The following is a 16336-nucleotide window of genomic DNA, read 5'->3' as shown; positions in this document are numbered from 1 at the left end:
ACTGTGTAGGTTTTCTTTTTATTAACTGCATTTTTTGGAACTGGAAATATAGCTTCTATTAACAGGTAATTTTTTTATATTTATTTAATTTTGGTTTGTGTGTGTATGTTTTCAAAAAGCAGCAACTGCTCTTAACTATTGAACCATTTCCCCAGTTCCTTTTCCTTGTTTTATATTCAATAATACAATGAAGTATAATACGATAGATAATAAAGGGGATTAGCATAGAGACCTATTTTGTTCATTCTACTATGATTCAGTTTTAGTAAGAGTTGCTTTCAGAGAATTACTGAGTGTCCTCTTACCAGAATATAACTTTAGTCACAGTGTGAATTCTAAATCTTTACTCTTCCCTTTACCATTGTTTAGCTTCGACCTTGCCTCTGTGTATTGCTTTCTGACTGTGTTTAGTCCTTTCATGATGGGAGCGCTCATGATGTGGAAGGTTAGTTTTCTAATTTATTACTTGCATTAAGTGATTGATTTAAAGATTGTGATACTAAGTTTGTGTAACGTGTGGTGTTAAGATTGTAAAGCCATTGTCATTGTAACAGAGATAGTCTTTCAATTTTGGCACTGATGGAGGCAACCCTTAACCCTAGCTTCCAGATATTGTTGATCTTTCCTGTATTCTTAAGACCATTTGGCTACAAAAGAATAAGGATTCTGTTAGCCCAAGAAAATTATCATAGGTCATTAAAGGCTGCCTGGGAGCTGTGATTGAAACTGCAGTGTTGCTAAAGATAAAAGGTTCCCTGACCGCATGGGTCTCCAACCACAAGATGGCCACTCTGTTCTTCTTTTCCATGTTCCTAGAGTTGATGAGTCCTTTCAACAGATGTTAATTGAGTACTCTTTTTAATGTGTCAAGCACCAGCTTAGTGTTTATGCTATCAATGTGGTTATACATTCAGGTTTCTAGAGATAAATATTATGGTGGGATAAAGTTCACTGTCTTTCATATTATGGTATTAGTTGCTTTTCTGCTGTTGTAATAAAATACCCCGACAAAAAGCAAGTTAGGAAGGACAGGGTTTGTTGTCGGTTACAATTCCAGAGAGGGCACTGTCTATCATGGAAGGATGGTACAGAAGCATAAATCCAGCCTGTCAGTCAGGATGCAGAAAGATCACAGCTCATCTGCACACAGGAAGGAGGGAGAAAACAGGAAGTGAAATGACACTATAAACTCTCAAAGGCTGCTCCCAGTGATGTTCTTCTTCCAGTATGACTTGGCCATCTAGAGGTTCATAATCTCCCAAACAGTACCAATAGTACCCAGTGGAGTACATGTGTCCGTGGGGAACATTTCTCATCCAAACCAGCATAGTGGTTATACTTACCTGTTATCTCTACCAAATTTCTTTCTATAGTTCTTGGCACATTTTATGTAGTTAGTTTATTTTTATTTTACAATTCAGATACATGAGTAATAACTGTTGAAAGTGTATGTCCTCTTAGTAGGAGTTTTCTCACTGCACCAGTTGTACTGACTTTCTTACTATACTAATAGAAATGTAATTTAAGAAATGGTAAAAAGATAGTGGGCATTTTCTCATGACCCATTCTTTATTCTCTGTATATGTTTTCAAATTACTTCATTAAGCATGAGCTTATTTCATGAATAAAATAACATTTTTAAACTCAAAAAAGCAATACTAGAATAGCTGAGTCATGTTTATGGTGTTATAGTATCTAATAACAAGCTAAGTCCAGAATGCTGTATATTTAACAACAAGCTGTGTAATTAACTTGCTTTAGGCATTCTCTTTCATATGTTCTTGGAAACATAAACATTGTCATGAATCAGTAGAATGTCCCACCTACTGCAAAATTTGGAGAAGATTTTAATTTGAAATACATGTTAATGTTTGCTGTTGCTCTTCGTGTGTTATTAGTTTTTACATCAGTTCTCACTCTCCTATGTGACAGTTTCGTGTTCTATCTCTGTGTACTATCAACTGATATATATGAGTTATTTGAGAGATTGAAGGTTGTTCTATAAGCAGAACATGTTTCAGGTGTCTGTTACCAATGACATCATTTGTTGTTCTTTGAAACAGATTTTAATTCCTTTTGTTCTTGTGATGTGTGCTTTTGAAGCAGTTCAGATAACTACACAGCTGTCCTCAAAAGGGTAAGATAAATGATTAAGAAGCCCTGGGCTTCCCTACTTTTCATAAATGAGAGAATGAAGATATTTCATTTGATTGCTATTAAAGCTTTGTAATACAACTTGTTTATTATAAAGTTAAGAATTTTTTTCACCTTTAGATTTCAACTGTCATTAGAGGAAATTGGTTAATTTGGGCCTTTAGCAAACAAATCTGCTCACTTCAATAAAACATTGGAATGTTATTCAGGCTAGTGAAGACTTTCTCTAGAAAATCATAAATCTTAAATACTGTAGTTTATTATTTGCCTTTTATGGCATAATGGCACCTAAAAAATGAAAAAAGGGCTATTATTGCAATGTCTCTTAGCTTCTTTCATTTTTTTTTCTTCTGAATTTGTTAACATTTAAAAACATATTTTGAGTAAATAGTCTTATATCACATTCTTCTTTCCTTTTGTACTTCCCAGAGAGCGCCCCCCCCCCTTCAAAACGTGCAATACCTTTCATTTTTTATCATATTCTTTAAAATTTATAAAATATTATAACAGTAAAAATGAGTATTATAAAAGTTGTTTGATATAAAACAACAATAAATTGAACAGTCTTATGTAGATGTTTGTCTATAGCAATACTGAAATATATATTTTTCTCAATATAAATTTTAAATAACTCCAAATATATTAACTGTATAATATTTTAAAATAATATATCACTATTAGTTTTTTTTTTAGTGAACATAATTAGATAAAGTCTTTTTGTTTGTTTTGTTTTTAGTAGAGCTTAAAATCTTGGCTCTTACTGTGATATAAACACAAAATAAGAACAGTTGTTGGACATTGGAGTTCATTGTAATAAGGCTGAACTTGAATGTCCTTCATATCACCAAAGAATTTTACCTCCATAGTAGATAAGCTAATAGTTGACGGTTCTGCTGCGCCAAGGAATGAATTGTAGGCGCGATTTTTGGATACAGATTTCCTGCTATGGTCAAAGCTATTTGACTTGAGTGATTGTTGTCATTCTCAGCCCACAGGGAACAGGTTACATTCGTTTAAGAAATGGTGTATGTATTAAGATGATCTGTCCATGAAGTCATTCATCAACTGTTTCAATTAACAATGGCTCTGCTTGGAGACACAGACATTAGGTGAGGGCAAGATTCTGGTTCATTGGCTGTGATGATTTTGAAAAGCATTCATCTCAGAATAAGAGTAATTTATAAGCTGGCGTGGTGGCGCACGCCTTTAATCCCAGCACTCAGGAGCCAGAGGCAGGCGAATTTCTGAGTTCAAGGCCAGCCTGATCTACAAAGTGAGTTCCAGAACAGCCAGGGCTATACAAAGAAACCCTGTCTCGAAAAACCACAAAAAAAAAAAAAAAAGAAAAAAAAAAGAAAGAAAGAAAACAATAACTTATAAAGTCCTCTTCTTTAAAATTGATACAGTAATTATAAATATCGAGCAAAGCCTTAAGTCCCACTCTTTGCTGTTCTCTTACAACCTTGGCTTATTTCTTAAAAATGTATTAAACAAGCTGGGTATGGTGACACACACTTGTAATCCCAGCAAATGGGAGGCAGAGGCAAGTGGATCTCTGTGAATTCAAGGCCAACCTGGTCTATAAAGTGAGTCCAGGACAGCCAGAGCTACACAGAGAAACCCTGTCTCAAAAAACAAATGAAAAAAAATTATTAAACAAAGTTGTTAAAACAAAGTTGTTAACCTCATTTCATTTTATATGGGTTGACATTAACTTTCCTGTATATCATTAATTTGCAAAAATACATATTGACAAATGTATGCAAAAGATTCTGTATTTTCAGATATATCTGAAGCTATCAGTCATCAGCATTCAATATTCTGAAACAAAAGTTGTCAATCAAGTATTTGCTTTTTTTAAATGCATAAAATTACATCAGAGATTCTCTATGCAGAGATTCTCTGAAAAACACTTATAAATAGCAGTTTTATAAGTGAATCAAGTTGGCACAGTCAATGCTAAAGTATGAATAGTTTTAACATAAATTTGCATGTTTTCTTGATGAGCTTAAGCTAGAACCCAGTTTAGCATGCTAGTATATATAAACTATATTTTTTTCTAAGAATATTTCCTTCTACTGCTTAGAAATAGTGAAAATCTTATTTCTAGTTTAAAAGTAGTCTTTGAGGTTATTTACATGAATTTAATAGTGAAAACATGTACTCCTCAGTATCATGCAGGTGACAGTTGCTTAGATGCAACCCAAACTAGTAAGCAGCATAGCATGCTTTCCTGCATCTCTGTTGGTAGGCACACTTTCCAGAAGGAAATTGAAATAAGCCTTGTATAAGAGGAACTGGGGGCAATGGGATGAAAACAGAAAGCTCACAGATGTGTATGTCTGTATATAGACAGATATTTGTGTGCCTTTGTATGGTAATTCTGTGTTGAGACTAATGTAAGGAAACGTTAAACACAGAAACCTGAAGCAGAGGTGTCTTAAAGCAGAGATGTTGAAATCAGAGGCTATAAAAAATACCTTCTCTCTTGACCTTTAAGCCCTGAAAGGCATTGACTTTCCCCTGTGCGTCAGAAGCTCCCATGTTTAATATGCCGACCTTTGAATGGTGAATCCGTTTCAGGCTACAACTTCCCTCACTGCTTATCTGTTTCTTAATTCTCCTTCATGTCTTTCCCTCCTCTCCCTGTACCTTCATAGTTACTTTAGTTTTGTTGCTAAACACCTTAGAATTTTTAAAAGTCTGGGGGATAAAGGAAGCTTTTTTACCTTCTGGTTGTTTATTTTACCCACAGTGCCAAAATGTAAGTTGAATGTAACACACCAATGAGAAGATTCTATCTACATTTCTCCTTACCCACTCCTTAAAATATGTATTAGACAAAAGTGAGGTTAAAAGAAAAGCCATATTAGCATTATTTTCTTTTATATGACTTAAAATGAACTTTTCTAATTGCCATTTCTTTGTCTTGTTCCTCAGTCTCCATAACTGGGCTCATCATAAAGCCTTGTTTATTTTGGATAGAGGGCATAAAATGACACAAAGATGTGAAGGTTACCTGATAGAGGATGGCTATGGATGCTTCAGGCTGTGAGCAATAAAACTAGCAGCGAGCATGGTTTCTGTGTGAGGAGTGTGATTGGTGCTCTCAGCAGCCCTACTTTCCATCCTTCCACTCTTGTGGTCTAGCTTTAATCTCCCTGAATTACCTGAGGATAGTGTTCACAGTTGGGTTCTAATGTATTTGCCTATTACATTGATGTAAATTTTTTTTTTTACTTTTCAGTCTTTTTCTTGTTGTTCTCATCATATCAGACATCATGGCTTTGGTAAGGCACTATTGAATATTTGGTGTAAGTAGGATTGGGAAACTTAAATTCCATATCTATTTAGTTGGGAGAAATACGAATACATTTCTGTACATGAAATCTTTATATACTGAGTTCTAAATGATGGCTGTTTACATGGTACTTATGCAGAAACTGTTCTTAAGTTGTCAAATTTTTTTCCCATTACTTGACTTAGGCTGTCATTTCATGCTTAGACTTTCAGGTTGTTCTCATTTGTGTCTGAAATGAACCTTTCATAGATTAACAGAGCAATCCAATTTCAGACTTAGATAACCCATCACTCATTTTTGAAATACTGATTTTTATTTTAGTCTTCTCAGATTAAAAAGGAAAGAAAAAAGGAGTGAGTGAGTGAGTGAATAAAGGAATAGGGAAATACAGCTTTGTCAACTGGGAAGTGTTATCAGTTAATAGCTATAATCAATGAATTCTAAGTAAGGGACTTACAGGTAGTCTTCATGCATATGATGTCTTAACAAAAAGAATGACTCTGTTCTGGGTATTTGAGGAATTCTCATATCTACTCCCAGGTTTGGTAATTCTCTAGAAACCATCACAGAACTTGCTGAATCCTCATATAGTCTCAGTTCTGGTTTATGACAGTGAGATCATATAGATAAGTCAGGCAAAGGAATTTCTGTGTCAAGTAGAGTGCAGAGTCTCTTGTTTTCTCCAGTAGCATAAGGACAGCACTATCCCTCAGCACAAAGTGTGACAATACACATGGAATGTTGCCACCTACACTTTCCTTTTTATTGGGTCTTGGTCAACAGAGCACACTTGGCTTGACTGGTCATTAATCTCCAGACCTTTCAAGGGTTGAGAACACACCATACTGCCCAAAAATCCCGTCATAGATCATATTTTAGACTGGTAACCAGTGCCTCAGGCGGAATGCTTCATCAGGCATTCCAAGGGCCTAGAAATCACCTCTCTGTAGCAGAGAGCCGTGCCTCTTTTAAGGTATGATTAATACCTGACTGTATACCTACTAAGTAATTTCCCAAATCTGATTGCTGGCCCCTTGATTTAGATGAGAGCATTTTTGTATTTTCTTCAACTAAGTATCTAGTATATTTCTTAAGTTGATCACACATAATATTAGAACAAAAGCATCATTCAAAATAACAAGTAAGCAAGAATAGACGAGAATTGAATGTTTCTGGTTGATTTTGTGTGAAGAATCGCTCAGTTTAAGGTGACAAACTGTTTCTGATCCAGCTTCATTGGCTGGAATAATTTTATATCCTTCCTTTCTTGTTTTCCTTGAACTTACTAAACTTGATCTTGGCTCCTGGTGTTTAACAAGCTAGTCCCTTTGCCCATAAACAACTTCCTTATCTTTCTCTTTAATTTTGTCTTTATGTGATTTCTACTTTTCACTTAGATTTTATCTTCCACTGTGTTAGCATTTTGTCTAAGCTCTGCCCCATAGTTACCTGGCAACAGCCAGGTGTGCCTGACTCACTATAGAAGCGGCTGTTTGCCCCCCTTCTCTCTCTCTTGCTCTTGCCTTCTTGCTCTTCCTCTGTCCTCTTGCCCCTTCCCCACTCTCCCCACTCCCATTCCCCTTCTCTCTCTAAGTACTCATGACCAGCAATTACTCCTCTCCCCCTCCCCCTCCCTCTTCTCTTTCTCTCTGCCTTTCTCTGTCTCTACTATCCTCTTGACTCCCCTCCCCATGCCCTGAATAAACTCTATTCTACACTATACCATCTTGTGGCTGGTCCCTCAGGGAGAAAGGATATCTCAGCATTGGCCTGCAGAGGCACCTTCTTCCTCAACACCTGACTACACATCCATCAAAACATATCCCTCCTCTCCTTACCTTTTTTTATAAAACACACCACTTTGTTTCTGTATCTCTCACATACACATGTACACATACATGTATTTACACATATAATATTTTGAATGATTCAATAGATTATGCATTTTTTGAGGAAATTTTCTCTAGACCCTGGCAATGAGTATTATTGAGTCATAGTAGACAGCTTAACGAGTTTGTTGATGATCAGATGATGTGGCTTCAGTTGGATATTTGGCATTTTTAATATTTTTATTAGTTTTGGTTGTTTTTCTTATTATTCACAAACACCACTTTGTGTTCATTTGATTGAATCCTAATTCCATTTGTGGCATTTGAGCAATTGATTATTTAATACAAACAGAAGTTGCAGATAAGGGTAAATCCTTATAAATTCTGGGCAGAAAATTATTCTAGGGGGTCAGAAATGTCAAATATTCACCCTTAAAACAACTGTGTTTATAGATTGCAACTAAATTGTCTTTGTTTTTAATGAAGCATATTATATTATCTTTCACAGCATTTTTTCTTCCTGGTCAAGGATTCTGGCAGCTGGCTTGATATTGGAACAAGGTATTGTATTGTACATAGTCACAAAGACTTCCTAAAAGTGGCTTGATACAGGTGTCAACGTGACTTGGAGACATATACAGGAAGTTCCATAAATCTTACAGCTCTGAGTTGAGATACCTTTCTCTAAATTTTTGTTTGTTTGGTTTTTGGTTTTGGTTTTTGGTTTTGGTTTGGTTTTGGTTTTGATTTTGATTTTGGTTTTTTGAGACAGGTTTTCTCTGTGTAGCCCTGGCTGTCCTGGAACTCACTTTGTAGGACCAGGCTAGCCTCGAACTCAGAAATCTGCCTGCCTCTGCCTCCCAAGTGCTGGGATTAAAGGCGTGCCACTACTGCCCAGCTCTAATTCTTGATATGAACACACTGGCAGGTATTTTCATGGAATGCTGTGAGCTAGGAGGATGTATGTTTGGGATAGAGAGAATGGGGGCAACAGGAAGATTTAAGAGGGAATCCTGAATCTGGAGTCTCAAAGTAACCCCAGTGTCCTTGTGTGTTCTTATCTGAGGAAGGTAGTAACAGTGGCATCAGTGGGGACCAAAAGCTGATGGCTTCTGGGGGTTAAAACTCCTGATGATAGCAGCAGGGGAGTTAAGAAAAAAAAAACTTTGTTACTTAGGGTCTTTTATATTTGAGTCATAGGCCTCTCCCTGGTCAGGTAAGAAGCTCTGAGATTCTTAACTCTTGATGAGCCAGAAAGAAAAGAAAGAAAGTCAGGCCACACACAGACACACACATACTGGATGAAGCATAAAAGTGAAACACTACTACTTTATTTTTATTCTTAGTTTTCATACCTTCTCAGGATAATTGATCACATGATTTTTAAAGGCATTTTTACATTCTATGGGTTCATAGTAAGTTGAAGGCAATAGTTCATGTCATAGGTCAGTAAGGCTGGAGGAATTACAGCAGAATTGTTTATATGTCTTTCCATTAAGACTAGTACCTGACTAAACATTCATTATCTATTTTCTAGCTCCAGAAGTTCATTACAAGTTTAAAGAAATAGTTTTATGTCATAAATTAGCACAGTTTTGTAAGACAAATCATCTGCCTCATGCCTTATTATTTTGAAGTCTTGTTTGTTTGATTGTTTTTTTCAAGGCAGGGTTGCTCTGTATAACCCTGGAACTCACTTTGTAGACCAGACTGTCCTTGAACTCAGAAATCCGCCTGCCTCTGCCTCCCAAGTGCTGGGATTAAAGGCATGCGTCACCACTGCCCGGCCTTTTTTAAAAAGACTTATTTATTATTATATGTAAGTACACTGTAGCTATCGTTAGACACACCAGAAGAGGGCATCAGATCTCATTATGGATGGTTGTTAGCCACAATGTGGTTTCTGGGATTTGAACTCAGGATCTTCAGAAGAGCAGTCTTAACTACTTAGCCATCTCTCCAGCCCTATTTTCTGTTCTTGCACCTACAATAAATTGCCCATTCCTAGCTGATGATCTTTAGTTACCAGATACTGGCCTCATTCCTAACATAGAAGGAATGTTTTCCTTCATCATAAATTTGTTTCAAGCCTGTTTTCTTTTCCAAGTGCAATTAGCCCATGACAAATGAATGTTTACAGAACTGTATTTGCAGCTTTTATTCCATAGGGAGATTGATATTACTTGTATTAATTTAGGGGCTCTATAAAATCATTATCAGAAATTATTATGAAATCATCAATTTATCTACCCAGTATTACTACATGAAGGTATATCTTCATATTATCTGATTTTTAGAAGCTTTAAGGAACATTGTAACATGCTGTTTATCTAAAACATGATCTGAGCAAGTTAATTTCCTCTTTCCTGTGTCTGAATTCTCAGAAAGAAGGAATGAGCTCTTTACTGATCACTGTTCCTTTTTCCTGTCTGCTTCTTAGTACTCGATATCCTGCTGGAAGGGAAAAGTGCTTCAGTGGCAGTGGTGGCAGGAAGTGGAAGTCATCCTGGCTCACTCTTGGAAGCTTAATTAGAAAGGGGAAGAGCCGTGTGCAGCATTTGTATTAGGGATACTGTCACACCTTTCACGAGGAAATTTTTTTGTTTTTGTTTTTTCGAGACAGGGTTTCTCTGTGTAGTCCTGGCTGTCCTGGAACTCACTCTGTAGACCAGGCTGGCCTCAAACTCAGAAAGGTCCCTGCCTCTGCCTCCCAAGTGCTGGGATTAAAGGTGTGCGCCATCACCGCCCGGCTTCACGAGGAGATTGTCATCTTTATTTCACATATTAATGGGTCTGAGGATTATTATAGTTAGAAGAAGTGAGCATCCCTTAGTTTATCCCATCGGATTATCCTCTTTCAAAGTAAGTTTCTGAAGGCAATTGAGGAGTCCAAGTGGTTTGCAAAGAATTGCCCATAATTCAGAGTAGGGCTGTGCATTGCAATTCACACTCAATCTACCCAAAGTTGGTTTTATTTCAATTGTGGATCCTCAAAGGCAGTATAATGACAGTTCAGGAGCTCGGAGTCTGTCTAGCACAGGCAAAGTAAAAACAACAGAACACTCACATTTGAGTAGAAGGTCCAGGATGTCAGTCTAAGCATTGCACTGAGTTACACTTTACCAAAAAATGAAGGAAGGGAGGGAGGGAGGGAGGGAGGGAGGGAGGGAGGGAGGGAGGGAGAAAGGAAGGAAGGAAGGAAGGAAGGAAGGAAGGAAGGAAGGAAGGAAAAAGAGGAAAAAGAAAGAAAAAGAAAAAAGACATTTGTATTATACTATATTATTTTCAGTATCTCTCAACACATTATGTTATGAACTTTCCAACCCAACCCTGAGAAGTGGATGTTACCTTACCCAACAGTTGTATTTGCTGTCTCCAAATGACCCTGACACCCTATGGAGATTGCAGTTGGTTCAGACTACAGGGCCTATACATGTTTGAGCTGAGAGGCAGCACATCGATAGTGGTGGCTCTGGTTTTCTCATTGTTCCTTTGCTGTCTGGACTTAAGGAGAACTTTTCACAAGGTGCGTTTTGTAGTGAAATAAGCCTTTTTACAAAACCAGCCAAAATTGGGACTTTGAGGTAGCTATGGTGGCCATCCCAGCTACTGAAGACCTGTGTGAAGATTGCAAGTCTGGCACCACTTTCCACTAAAGGTGTAGCTCAGAACTGAGTGAACTGCGGCTACAGATGTTAGCTCAGTGTTAGAATGCTTGTAACATATACCAGATTTGCTTCATGCCCAAGTGCTGTGTATAACATGGTGGCTTTGTGTCTAATGGTGTTTCTAGTTTTTGCAGAGGGACTGTTCACCATGAAGTTTTGAATTATATAAATTAGGGGTTTAAATGGGGGAAAGAATGGTGTATTTGGATCATATAGTGGTGCTGGTTTTAGTTTTGAGGAACCGCTGTACTGGTTTCCTTAGTGCTTCTACTTATCTTTCTATCAACAAAGAATCATTTCCTCTACCACATCCTCACTTATTTTTTGTGTTCTCAATGAAAACTGTTCTGACTAGGAGAGTTAGAGAATCTCAGTGTTGGTTTGATTTACATTTCCCTAGTGACCAAAGTTTCTGAACACTTTTCTCAGGCAGTTACCAGTTTGCTCTTTTGACAAGTGCCTTTGCAGTTCATTTGACTGCTTGCTGATTGCATTGCTTGTTCTTTGGTGTTGACTGTTGATTTCTTTTTGTGTTCTGGGTATTAATACTCTATTGGCAGAAAAGCTTGGGAGGATTTTCTCCCACTCTGTAGGCTTTTTCTCTATTCTCTTATAATTGGCTACAAGCCCATTTGTTGACTTTTGCATATTATTTCCTGAGCTCTGCAGTGCTATTCAGGAATTCATTCTCTATGCCGAAAGCCAGAAGTGTTTTCCCTGCATTTTCCTTTGGTAGTGCTATAGTTACAGGTCTTACATTTCAAGTCTTTGGCCCATTTTGAGTTAAGTTTAAAGAGAGATTAAGGTTCAGTGTTCTGCATGAGGATATCTGGTTTCATGTGCTTAGAGGTGATCAGTCAGAACACAGTTCAAGAATAGTGTTGTGAGAGGGAAATTCTGAGTGCTTGTGAGAAAACTGCAGGAGAACAAGACAAGTCTTGAGACCTAAGTTTCTATAAAACATGGAATTGCTCTAGGTATGTACTCTCATGTCCCTTCCAGGTGCAGCAAATAGGAGTTTAGATTATTCATTACAACTGGCTGTTGTCATTTGTATATATGGAAAAACATGCTTATGCCATGTGAAGCTTGTCCTTGTGATTATATACAGCTTGAACTCACTCGAGCTTTATTCAGGAGTCCTTTCTTAACCCATAGGGTATATATTGTCTGATGCTCTGAATAAAATAGGCTATTGTATAAGAGTCTAACTCATTTTTAAGCTCCACCCTCCCAGGTCAAACTGCCAACTAGAACAGTACACTGGTGTCTTTTCTCTAATGTGTGTTTTTAATGTCTTTATTAAGAAGTAAAAATCAGAAGCTGGTTGTGGTAGTACATGCCTTTAATCCCAGGAGGGATTAATTGGGAGGCAGAGGCAGGCAGATCTCTTAGAATCGAAGGCCAACCTGGTTTGTAGCTAGTTTCAGGACAGCCAGAATCACACAAAAGAAACCCTGTCTCGAAAAACAACAACAACAAACAAAATAAGGATCTGCAGTTGTACAGATCTGTTTCTGAATTCTCTATTCCAGTTCATTGTTATACAGGTAAAGTTCAATACTGATATGCTCCTCCTTTGTACATGAAATCTTCAGAACTTTTCATTATGTATAAGTGAAACTCTGTGTTCATTGAACTCCGGCTCCTAGTAGTTCCCTCGCCCAGAGGCTGGCCAGCACTAGTCTGCTTGTTTCTCTGAATTTGAAACCTCTGGTTCCCTCATAATGAGTAGTACCTATCCAAGGCAGTCTTTCTTTTTAAAATGGGTTGCTTGTTTTGTTGTTGAGTTGTGGGACTGTCTGTATATCTGTTATTGGATATACATACAGTTTGCAAATTTTCCTACCATTCTTTGGTTCCCTCATAGCACTGTTGATTATGTAGGTTTTCACTCTCTATGCGATGGTCTCAAACTCTTGAACCTTCCTGTTTTATCCACTGGGTCTGGCTTGATAAGGTCTTATTATTTTATTTTCACTTTGCACTCTGTATTTGCTTGATGTGTTTTTAAGGGGCTCTTGCAGAACTTGTGTTTCACATCTGTCATGATGCTTTTCTTGGCACTGAGTAGGACACTGTCAGCCTCATGGGAATGCAGTTTTTATTCAAACACAAAACCATAGAGAAAAGAGAGAACCAGAAAGCACCAAGGAAGCAGGATATCTAGCAGGTGTGGCTGGGAAGGCTGACAGGGCAGGTCCTCGTGCTCACACTGATATTACGCAGCTTAAATCCACAGTACAATACCATGTAACTAATGGCATGAAGGGTTAAGTTTTTTCTTGTGGTTCTTTTTAAAGGGGGAGTAGTACTTCACTCATGGTGATTTTTGTCCAACCTTGCTTGGGACAGGCCTAATGTTTGTTTGTGGTCCCTGATCATTATTACATCTCTTGCTATACAATGAACAGTACAAAGCAGATGGTTCCAAAGATGGTCATGCTTCACCATCCCATGGGCTAAGTAAATGCTTTCTCTGAAAGGCTTTTTAGAGATGGACTTATATCAACAAGACACAGTTCTGTTGATCCAAACTGAGACAGTGGACTAATCTACAAAAGTTTCCTACTTGTTCAGCAGGTTTCTGCTGCTGAAATATCTCTTTATTGTTTGCCTTTGTTGTTATATTAAGAAAGGTGATTTCAGGGAGGAGGAGTGCTAGGAAAGGCATGTCAGGATGGAGAGATGGCAAAATGAGGTGAGATTAGCTTTTCTAAGAATTACGCCTTCATTGTAGATGATACACTGTGAGTGTTTTATTGTTAATGCTCTTGTTGGTCAACTGGAACATGAATTCTTCCCTTGCATACTATACAGCAACAGTGTCCATATTGCCTCATGAGCAGTATGGGGCTGGTCTAATGAACAGGCACTGTTTACACATCTTCATAAGCATTTAAACTGTTGCCAGGAAAAAGCCTGGGTACTGGTGGAGGAAACATGGCAAGATTCAGAAATAACCACTAGATAATAAGGCCCATACATTAAAGGGACCTCTGGGTCCCTTTGTCTGCGTTGAATGGGTCTCTACTTGCAGGTGGGCAAGGAGTCGGTGGGAATTGACAGACAGACTCAACACAAGGGAGTGTGGATCTGAATATAATTTTTCAAATTGAGCATCAAACGTTTTATACAGAAGAAAATAGGGAAGTTAGGTGACATATCAGCAAGGTACAAATGAGTTTACCGGATGCTTAATGACTCTCACACTAAACAGAGGAATATAAACACAAAGACTGGCAGGAACTGAGCAATAAAACAACTGAGACAAAGTCAGCTCTATCTAAGATCAGCCATAGTCTTAGAAGCCAGGTGTGAGGTCTTTACACTCCTAGGGCAAGGACTTTCACACCCAAGTCATGGTTCTAATTAGGGAGTACCCTCTAGCTAACCTTCTCATGAATAATGCAATACTCTAAAACCACAGCCTGATCCACTTCCTAAACCATTTTAAATTCTTGTATATAGGAGCGACTTGGCTTTTATTCTAAGTGATAGTATAATACTTGAGGCAATTCTGAATGTCACTGAATAGGCAACATTCTTACTGAATTCCAAGCCCATGGCCAGCTCAAGGACTTTCTAGGATGTTGGAACACTAGCAAAGACTTAGCTATGTCAGAATTCAATCTTAAAAGGCACTTATAATAAAACAATACTAAAAGAGAGCACGTGGATCCATACACCAGACTAACACAGGGATAGGATATGAGTATACAGGTTATGAGACCGCCAAAGATCCAGGAGGTGAGTTTCCGTGAAACACTTTGCCTTGTGAGTGCTCCCAAGTTTCTCGGCCTGGCAAGCAAACTTCACTGGAGTATGCGTAGCACTTTATCATGCTGTTCATTTGTGAAAATACTGCCTTTTGGTCCGGTTTGGTAAACTGTTCCTTTTTGAAAGTATATTTGAGCCCTTCCGGCCCACTGCAGCACCGTGGTCCCTGGCCCGGGAAGTCTGCGGACACCCGCAAGGACCCACACAGGATCCGCCACGGAATCCTAAGACCTCTGGTGAATGGAAAACAGCGCCTGCTCCAATCCAATTGCACGGGACCTGAGACTGCATTAATTAAGGAAGCAGATAATCCGGCCTGATCCAGGGCTCAAGTCCCTTCCGGCCCACTGCAGCACCGGGGTCCCTAGCCCGGGGAGTCTCTAGACACCTGCAAGGATCCACACAGGATCCCCTACGGGATCCTAAGACCTTTGGTGAGTGGAATACAACTTCTGCCAGGAGGCAGGTTCAAACACCAGATATCTGGGCACCTTCCCTGCAAGAGGAGAGCTTGCCTGCAGAGAGTACTCTGACCACTGGAACTAAGGAGAGAGCTAGTCTCCCAGGTCTGCTGATAGAGGCTAACATAATCACCTGAGGAACAAGCACTAACCAGAGACAACTATAACAACTAGCTCCAGAGAATTCCAGATGGCGAAAGGCAAACATAAGAATCCTACTAACAGAAATCAAGACCACTCACCATCATCAGAACGCAGCACTCCTACCCCACCCAGTCCTGGGCACCCCAACACAACCAAAAAGCTAGACCCAGATTTAAAAGCATATCTCATGATGATGGTAGAGGACATCAAGAAGGACTTTAATAACTCACTTAAATAAATACAGGAGAACACTGCTAAAGAGTTACAAGTCCTTAAAGAAAAACAGGAAAACACAACCAAACAGGTAGAAGTCCTTATAGAAAAACAGGAAAACACATCCAAACAGGTGATGGAAATGAACAAAACCATACTAGACCTAAAAAGGGAAGTGGACACAATAAAGAAAACCCAAAGTGAGGCAACGCTGGAGATAGAAACCCTAGGAAAGAAATCTGGAACCATAGACGCGAGCATCAGCAACAGAATACAGGAGATGGAAGAGAGAATCTCAGGTGTAGAAGATTCCATAGAGAACATCGGCACAACAATCAAAGAAAATGGAAAATGCAAAAAGATCCTAACTCAAAATATCCAGGAAATCCAGGACACAATAAGAAGACCAAACCTACGGATAATAGGAGTGGATGAGAATGAAGATTTTCAACTCAAAGGACCAGCAAACATCTTCAACAAAATTATTGAAGAAAACTTCCCAAACCTAAAGAATGACATGCCCATGAACATACAACAAGCCTACAGAACTCCAAATAGACTGGACCAGAAAAGAAATTCCTCCCGACACATAATAATCAGAACAACAAATGCACTAAATAAAGAGAGAATATTAAAAGCAGTAAGGGAGAAAGGTCAAGTAACATATAAAGGGAGGCCTTTCAGAATTACACCAGACTTTTCACCAGAGACTATGAAAGCCAGAAGAGCCTGGACAGATGTTATACAGACACTAAGAGAACACAAATGCCAGCCCAGGCTACTATA

The 16336-nt window shown here is 38.4% G+C and overlaps 1 protein-coding gene across 5 annotated transcripts in view; it reads left to right on the top strand.

The window, feature by feature from the left end:
- The window catches only part of Pign (phosphatidylinositol glycan anchor biosynthesis, class N), a 145321-nt gene that overhangs the window by 109233 nt on the left and 19752 nt on the right, over positions 1-16336 (top strand). For 3 of the 5 annotated variants that reach the window (XR_387175.3, NM_013784.3, XM_017321076.2), the window contains 5 exons: positions 10-65; positions 370-445; positions 2064-2137; positions 5402-5444; positions 7793-7845. Coding sequence is in view for 3 of the 5 variants with exons in the window: in NM_013784.3 (NP_038812.2) it covers positions 10-65; positions 370-445; positions 2064-2137; positions 5402-5444; positions 7793-7845 (302 nt within the window). In the remaining 2 variants the exon portion in view is untranslated. Of the gene's footprint in view, positions 1-9; positions 66-369; positions 446-609; positions 1407-2063; positions 2138-3142; positions 3264-5401; positions 5445-7792; positions 7846-16336 lie in introns of those variants that run through there. The other 2 variants (XR_387174.4, XM_006529676.4) reach the window with 2 other exon arrangements.

This window comes from Mus musculus, chromosome 1 (assembly GCF_000001635.26).
Source record: "Mus musculus strain C57BL/6J chromosome 1, GRCm38.p6 C57BL/6J".
Classification (NCBI taxonomy): Eukaryota; Metazoa; Chordata; class Mammalia; order Rodentia; family Muridae; genus Mus; species Mus musculus.
This window is presented reverse-complemented; position numbering and strand designations above follow the sequence as displayed.